This window comes from Olea europaea, chromosome 1, assembly GCF_002742605.1.
Source record: "Olea europaea var. sylvestris chromosome 1, O_europaea_v1, whole genome shotgun sequence".
Lineage (NCBI taxonomy): Eukaryota > Viridiplantae > Streptophyta > Magnoliopsida > Lamiales > Oleaceae > Olea > Olea europaea.
In genome coordinates, this window is record NC_036237.1 from 20882348 (window position 1) to 20891384 (window position 9037).

Sequence of the window (9037 nt, forward strand, 5' to 3'; positions counted from 1 at the left end):
TCATGCATAGGGATTGATTCAATCTAGAAATTAACTTTTCTAGTTGTTTCTCGTCTTTTTTTTTTCTTTTTTTTCATTATAGTTTCTATTGGGAAAATTTAAAGCATAGCTGATTGCTTCCCCTCATCAAACAATTTTTAGGATACCATTAATTTTATAATTAAACAAATTAAAGCAGTTTCACATACTAAGAAAAATATATATGCTGACAACTTTGATTCCAATTCTTTTAGCTACTTTCTTTGCTATAAAAGTATATATACATGTGCTTTGAAGAATAAGTATTCTGTGTCCAGAAGATGATAATATTAAGGGAGTTAAAGAAACTAAGATTTAGTCATTACGATTGTAACGTACTAATATCAAAATCTCAATATGTAAATTCATCCAAAGCGTGCATGTTCATATCTATGGACTATACTATATAACTGTGATGGATGTTGGAGAGTATATATTTTAAATTTGTCATGGCAAAAATGATATGACAAAGAAACATAACGATGAAGAAGAGATTATTCAAGGGGGTAAAAATACATTCATTCAAATTACCAATTGCTAGTCAAAAGGAATTTGTTAAGTAGTAGTACCCACAAATAAATTCGTTCTAAGAAAATAGGGGGGGAAAATTACAAAATACAGTGTTTGCGCCACTAAAAATTAAGAATGCAGATTTTGAGAAATATCTTACTTAAGATAATAGAAATTGACATTCTTAAAACGGTTATTGTTAGGTCTAAAGTGTTAGCAAGTTTCGTGATCAAAATATCATTTAATCGAGTTGTAATTATGGTCGAGAAGTCAGGTATTGGAAGTGTCATTGGAAGGACTCAAAGTTTGCTCAAGAAGATCATGAAATATCCAAGAAGATTACTTATGATCAATGTGATGCAATTAGAAGTCAAAGAAATGTCAAAATGCCATTGGTTATGCTCCAAATTCTCAAACACAAGTTGAGACCCATTTTTCGCATCGAAAACATCAAAACTGAAAAAATGATAATTCTAGAAAAATTGTAGCTCATTGAGCTAGCATTCCAACGCACTTTACTCGAGTAATTTTTAGAGTAGTTGAGCGCCTGTTGAGTACCCGAAGTCCACTCTAGCAATTGTATTACGTGGTGAAACTCTACATTGAGGTTCTTAGCCTTTTTACAATCTAAAACAACCTCAAACGTATATGTTATAAATATCCAAGGCATATTTTGTTGAAGATCAATTATATATAATTCTCTTGACTCCAGCACAATATCAAAATACCGAAAGATCAAGCATCAACAAAATCCTTTACCAAATAGCCTTTAGAGTTTTGAAAATTTGGAGAGGTGATTGGAGTTCCAAATTCTGAATAACGAGTTTTTTTTGGTGTTCAACGAGGGAGAAAGAAGTCCAGAAGTTCTGGAACTGTGATTGGAGTGTACTATTGAGGAGTTCTTCTATGATTTCAGGTTTGAGGTCAAAGTCTACTAACGTTCAGTTGTGCATGGACACTTCTCTAACCTAGTTATTTCAGTTATGAATTTTTATGTTAAAAATTTCTATGTAATCAATATAAATTTATATATTCATTGAGCCCTATTTAGAAATAACTAAAAGCCATTATTTGGTTAATTAATTTTAGATTATCTATTTGGACAATACCTCGAGTTGGACTAAAAGACTTTATTATGTAAACGAAATTAAAAATCCATGAAACAGGAATTTATAAGTGTACTTTATTTGGTTCGAACCTCTGTTTTAAGGAAAACCTGTTATCCTAGTCCCTTTACTAATGAAAAACATAATAAAAGGAAACCTGATCAAAACTTCTCCCAGCTCTTAGTTCATGTTACCATGTACAGACACACATATAAAAATCCTATTATAAATCTGACTGCCCCAGGCCCTCTATATAAATGAACAATACCCTCAGTCCCTACATTCATAAACTCCCAAAGCAATATACGATGTATACAAACAAATTCTTTGCAGTATAGAACACACACACTCACGTAAGAAAAAGAAGATTTATAGTCACCGAAGATCAGAGCTGTTCAGTTGTTGATCCGTACAATACAGACGAGTCATCTCGAGTTATCCCAGAGGCCGTAGCCAATAATGGATAAAATACAAAACTCCCAACTAGGAACTCCGCAACTCTGCAACAGATGTCAAGAATTCTATGGAAGCCCACAAAATCATGGTTTGTGTTCGAAGTGCTATCAAGATCTTCTCAAAGAAAAGATAGCTAAATCTGCAGCAACAATGTGCTTCAACAAAACAACTGCTTCTTCCTCCTCCAGTTCTTCAGTTTCCAAAAATCTGTCAACCGATCCTTTGGTTGATGCCATGAATTCTCTTAAAGTTAGCGCAGAAAATAATCCTCCAATTGTGAAGAACAGATGTGAATCTTGCAACAAGAAGGTTGGATTGACAGGGTTTGGATGTAAATGCGGGGGCAGTTTTTGTGGGATGCATAGATATCCAGAGGAACATGAATGCAAGTTAGATTACAGGACTGGAGCTCGGCTTGTGTTGATGAAGGAAAATCCTGTCTGTAAAGGCGATAAACTCTTGGATAGGGCTTGATTTCAAGAAGATTCGATGTGGATATTCTTGTTACATTTGTTCATTCTAGGAAGTAGGAACATCGTTCATTTTTTCTTTAATCTTGCTGGACAGTTGAGACATACGCACACAAGGGATTGGTTTCCTTCTTGCTGGAATGTATCGTCTCTCTCAATGTATCGTAAATTCAGGAAGAATGAATATTATTTTGCCGTTTCTTAGTTTATTATTGAATTATTCTTGATGGCCGATGCCACATTGGCGCTGTCCATAAATGGGATTATTTGTTGCTAGTCCTTTCTTTCCTTTCTTTCGTTTGAAGAAGTTAAATAAAATATTTTTGAAACTTATTTTTGAGAGTAGGAGATCGTTTCCTCTCGTCACATATCTTTTTGGTTGCTTTGATGGGATAAGCATAGCTTGAAAAATAATTAAATTATACGCTCGCTATAAAAATAAGTTTATTTTTTAATCAATAGAAACAAGAAATGTCTCGTTAATCTTTTCTATTGTAAGAGATATAGGATATTCATAACATGGCTAAATATATCGCTTCTTAACAAAAGTTCTAAAATTCGTTTTATTTTGTTTTACTTTAAAGTTTATCTAAAAAGTGTTTATAAACTTGTTTAAATTTAAATAAATAAAGAATAGTGATGGATAAGTGACGAGTACCTGTGGGTCTCATAAAATATATGAATAAAAAGTAATTTGATTGTTTATAAACAATTTATAAACATTAGCCGGCTGATTCTTTTGGCTGGCCGGCATTGGAGTAAACAAACAAAGGCTTTACACAAATTGTATCTCAAGATTTTACAAAAAATTTAAGGATTTTTAATCTTGAGTTTCAAGTCTAATTAGTTTAGAAATAATCTTGAAAAGGAAATTTAATATTTTAAAGATGATATGTATATCTATTTGAGGTATGTGTATAGATCTTATAACTCAATACACACATATACTCTCAATAATTTACTTTCTTGATTAAATTAAAATTCCTAAATGCCCTTTATTTTGACTTTTAAGAAATACTTCCCAAATGCCAATGCGATATGGTGGGGATAATATTTTTTCGTTACATAAATCGTAGGTAGGGGCGGACCTAGGGGGGGTTTATAGGGGCAATTGACCCCCTAGATTTTGGGGAAAAAAAATTATTGCTTAGCTTTTTTTTTTCCTTAGTTTTTTTTATTAGAAGATACCCTATAAATTTTATTTTTGCCCCCCTAAGCCAAGTCGTCTGGGTCCGCCAAAGTTAGTTTGTCGAGAAATTTTGAACCAAACATAAGTGTTCATTTAAGTGTGGATACAATTTTCGCTTAAAATAAAAAATAAAAAATAATAATAATACATTTGTTTAAGTTTCTACAAGGAATCAAACTTAATTTGATTAAGTTTATTAGGATATTATGTGAACTACACAAAAGTGCAACATAAATAAAGAATTTTTTCCCTAAACCCTATAGTGGTCCAATCCAATCATAAATTGTTACAATCTTGAGAAATATAATATCAGTATTTCTATTGTGGTTCGAAAAATTTTCAAACTTATCACATCAACATTTTAAAAATATATGATTTGCAATATTCAATATTTTTGGACAAACAAATATCCAAAAATATTTTCATATTTTTTTAAATTGTTCAAACCTTAACTTATGTAAAGAAAGAACCTAATCAACATATATAAAAAATAATCAGCTCTAAAAGATTTTTCAACTGAATATGGTATCTCATCATTGAAATTTTAATCAGAGTGTTTCCTTCTATTATTTATATGTTTTTCATGAAATGCATGTTCAACTTTCATTTGAATAATAATTTCTTTAACAGTAATCTTGTCATGTCCAAATTCAATTTCTCGATATATTTCAAAAAATAAAATAGGTATCCTTCCCTTTCTTATTAGAACCATTGTCATAACCCTTATCTCTTAAATTACCAATATCAAGTTCAAATACTTCAAAAATAGTACCATTAAGGGAAATAAAAAGGGGTGGAAAACAAGATTACTTTAATTGGACTTACTAAGGCATCTAAATAATTAATCTTTAAATACTTCTACAAATAAAGACCAATCTAACGTGACGTTTACATTTTAATTAAAAATTAGTACGTCTGCTAATTAGGCAGTTAAATTGGCTTGGTTGATTACATTTGAACTTTATTTTATTTGTAATTTTTTATGAACAAGTAATAATTATCTTTGGGGCCTTTCATAAAAGCAGGATTTTAGGCGATTGCATACTCCATCTATAGTCACAAACGCCACTGGTTGCACTAAGGCTTCTTCAGACCAAGCTTCTGAAGATGTGAGTGTTTCAACCAAAACGGGCACTCTAACAAAGTTGGTGCCAATAAACTTCCTCTTTGGCTCTCTTCCATGAAAGAAATGTGGATTTGAAATCCTAGAAGCCTACTTTGGCTTGTATAATGTGTGTATAGTTAATGAACATAAGCACTTGTTTGATTGTTGGACGAAGGTTTATATTTATAAATCAAAATTTAAAATAATTTTTGCTTCGTATAAGCACTTGTTATTGCATGGTACAAATTCCTATGATGTCATGATTATAAATTAAAACATTTTGCTGATTACGAGTCCCCAAACTTTCCAAAAGTTGAATTTCAACTCGAAACTTGTAATTTTCTTTCGATAGCTCTATTTTTATTTTTAATCACTAATGTGCCATCCGGTTAGTCTTTTTAATTTCTACGAAACAACTCCGAGTTAAGCTTCAATTCCACCATTTTTCACTCCAATTGTATTCAAGAAAGGGTTTAAACTACGATTAACATATTTTATAAAAAAAACTGCGTAAATACAATTTTAGCAATAAATAATTAAGAATAAAAGCCTAAATGCTTAATAACTTACCGACAATTTCAACTTTGAGGCTCAAATTTTATTTAGTATTTCAACTTACCCATTAGCCTACACATAATAAAAAGTAGGGCTGGACATCGCTTGATTCGATTCAGTTCTAACGAAAATTGAACAGGACCCAAAAATTTTGAGTGTTAGTAAGTGGAATCGTTGAGTTCAAATTTAATTATGGAACCGTTTGGGTTTGGTACCATTTGGTTAGGTTCGGCTTCCAGGTTTCATATTATAATTAAATTTTTTAATATTTATAAAGCTACATTAATTCAATTAATAATATGTTCAATCTTAAAACTCTTACATAATAACGTAGTCTAATTTTATGTGTCTTTTGCGTATCTTTTTGTTGAGCTCTTCAGATATTTGATTGTTAAAATCACAGAAAGAAGAAGATAGTGAACTCACAATAATTAAGAGGGGCATTGTCGAGTTTCAATTCAATTTCTTCAAAACGATAGAAATGACAATACAGTAGAGTAACAGATCTGGATAAAATTTAGATTAATTTGATTAAGTTGGTTTTGAACTAAGAATCAGAAATAGGAAAATTATGTTTTTAGGTTTGAGCTAAATTAACTAGTTAGCAAATTTATTTAGAAAAAATAAAATAATTTGGCTCATTTAAAATAAATTAATTAAAAAAATAGGGAGATTCGATTCTTAATTTAGAACCGAAAAATAAAACTAAACTCGTCGGTTCTCAATTTATATACCCGTTCGAGTATTTAACTTAAGAAGAACAGTTCGATTCAATTTAGTTCAGTTCGAGAGTTTTGTTCAGCCCTAATGAAAAGTGAACAAAATTATTTTTGGTTATATTCTTATGGAACAAGGTTTCAAATGCAATTTTCTTCCCTTTACATTTGAAATAACTCTTAGAGCATCCCCGAGACACTCTCCAAGTCCCTATTTGATAATCATTAAAAACATCTTCTTTAAAAAAAAAAAAAAAGAATTTTGGAATAGTGATTTTTTTGGAAAAAAATGTAATAAAAAAATAGAAAAAATTGGATTTATGTGCAGAATATTTTATTATAAAAATGTGTTGTTGAAAATTAATTTGAGAGAGAAATTGTCTTAATTCTTGTCAAATAGGGCTAAATATAAAATGTTCTTTATTTTGAAGAGCTAATGTTAAAAAAGAAGTTCCAAGAGACCCATTATTTTAACATTTTAAAATAAATAGTGAGTTTGACTCTTTTAATTTAGAGAGACAAATCACTCTAGATTTTTAGATCATTTATAAGAGACTCTCTAAATATAAAATGTTCTTTATTTTAAAGAGCTAATGTTTAAAAATAATTTTCAAATGACTCTATTTTAACGTTGTAAGATAGAAAGTGGGTTTGACTCTCACCTTATATTCTTAATATACAATGATTGCAATTAATAAGTCATAAATTCAATACTCTACTTCTTAATTTATTCAAACCATATTGAAATTGATTGCTCATTGACATATAAAAAATTATAGAAAATAAAATATGAGTAGAAACCAATAAAAGTTTCTTGAGAAAAATAAAACAAAGGGCTAAAATAAAGAGCATTTTGGAGAGCATAAAAATTTTGAGTCTTAAGATTTAAAGATACTCTCTATAATACATAAAATACACTATAAATAAAAGAGTCTTCTGGAGATGTTTATCGGTCCATTTGTCTACCATTATTTCAAAAAAAAAATCTCAAATTCTTTTTCAACTACACATTCTCACAATAAACTATATTACCCATAAACTCAAAAAAAATTTCCTACTTTTTAACTGCATACTCTCATAAAATTCACTGTTTTAGATCTGATTTCATCAAATAATGGTAGACAAATAGGGACTTAATGTATACAATGATTACATTTAACAATTTACAAATTTCAATACCCTATTTATTAAAATAGAGAGTAATACCGGAGTGCATAAAAATTTTGACTATCTAAATTTAAAAATATTCTCCATAATTCTTAGGATGCTCTTTATAAATAAAGAATCTTTGGAGATGCTCCAGGGTATAATTTAAAAAGTTTATAAACATTTAAATCAAAGACAATAATTAATTTTAATAATACATTTCTTTAGATTTACAACTTCTATCAATTTTTTAACTACACATTTTATTAACTTTTATCAGAATATACTAAAATATTATTTTTAACTGCTGAGCTTCCTATAGATAGATTTTATTATAATTAAGAAAAAGTAACATATCAAACACGACCTGAATTTGAAGAAATAATTTGTTCATTTTGAGAAATTGAAGATCAAATTGCTACTCTAAAAATAGATTAGGGACCAGTTGTACAATTTTTTTCTAATGGTTGTTGATGCATTCGGGATGGCCACAAGGTGGGGCTGGGCCGGCCATCCCAACTCCCTATCCCCGTATTGGAGAATTTCGAAACGCATGGGAAGGAGTCTGGGAGGAAATGAGGATAAAAATATCTCCATTTTTTTACCAGTCTACTTATTTCTTTATTTTTAAGATTGTTTTTTTTTTTTTAACATTTACAAAATCATAAAAATAAAAATAAAAGTTGGGATACATTTGAAATGAAGACCATGTTTGCCATTCCACCTCTATAAATAGCGAACAATCAAATATTTCTTTAAAAGTATAGGAAGTAATCAAATATGTCTTAAAAAATACAGAAAACAATCAAAGACATCTTTTCTTAAGTGGGATTTGGTGTGTTGTGAGTTATGCCACCCGTGCATTCCGTCTGCTATGTCACCATTTCCTTAGAATTGAGTAATGAATGTTATGCTAGTAAATAATATTTAACATTTTAATAAGTTTAATAGTCAAAACTTGACAGTAAACAAACAAAGATTCATACATAAGTTTAAAAATTATTGGGACAATTAATTCCATAAGGAGAAAGAATGGTAAAATGAAAAATTTATGTTAAAAAGGAGATTTCTAAAATTTTTAAAAAGAAAGAAGACATCTTTATTATTGTCAAAAACTTTAGGAAGCTCCCCCAGGCACAGTTCAACTGGTGGATCAATTAATATTGGCTTGCTTCCAGCGGCAAGGTAGAGAGTTCGATTCTTGGTGGGAACCTGCGGTCAAAAATTCTGATATGGAGCAATCACTGTGGAGGAATGTATCTTGTGCGCAGAAGTGTACAGTCAATGGGGGGAACCTGTGATCCAATGGAGGCATAACTGTTGGAAAAAATGGTTTAATGGGTCAACTTTGAGCCCAAATTTCAGTGGGACCCACCTTTTAAATAATACGGGACCTAGCATATTCACGTTCTACTCCGCGAGATGATTAACGTGATATATTTATTTATCGAAAACCATTTAAAATTGAATGAAATATTAAGCGTTAAAGTAACCCACATAAACTAAGGATTATGGAAGAATTTGATTTGTCAAACACTTATCCCACATAGGAAAGTTAGGAAACTTTGGTGTGGTTTATAAGGTGGAAGTTTGGAATTGGGTTTGGGCCCCAAGGGGTACCAATAGTCTTTGGAAGGGGGAAGACCTATATCCCATTGGGTTCGGTCATAAACCCACACGCGCGCGCCGCCGCCGTCCGTCCGTCCGACCGGGTCGACCTTTACACTATATTAACTTTTTGGACAAAATTTATTTAAAATTTTGGG

At 30.5% G+C, this 9037-nt stretch overlaps 1 protein-coding gene across 1 annotated transcript; it reads left to right on the forward strand.

The window, feature by feature from the left end:
• Window positions 1-1776: 1776 nt before the first annotated feature.
• On the forward strand, window positions 1777-2769 carry LOC111393750 (zinc finger A20 and AN1 domain-containing stress-associated protein 6-like). The gene has a single exon (XM_023019478.1). It carries the CDS (start codon window positions 2094-2096, stop codon window positions 2562-2564), a length of 471 nt encoding a protein of 156 aa, XP_022875246.1. The 5' UTR covers window positions 1777-2093; the 3' UTR covers window positions 2565-2769.
• The last annotated feature ends 6268 nt before the right edge of the window (window positions 2770-9037 follow it).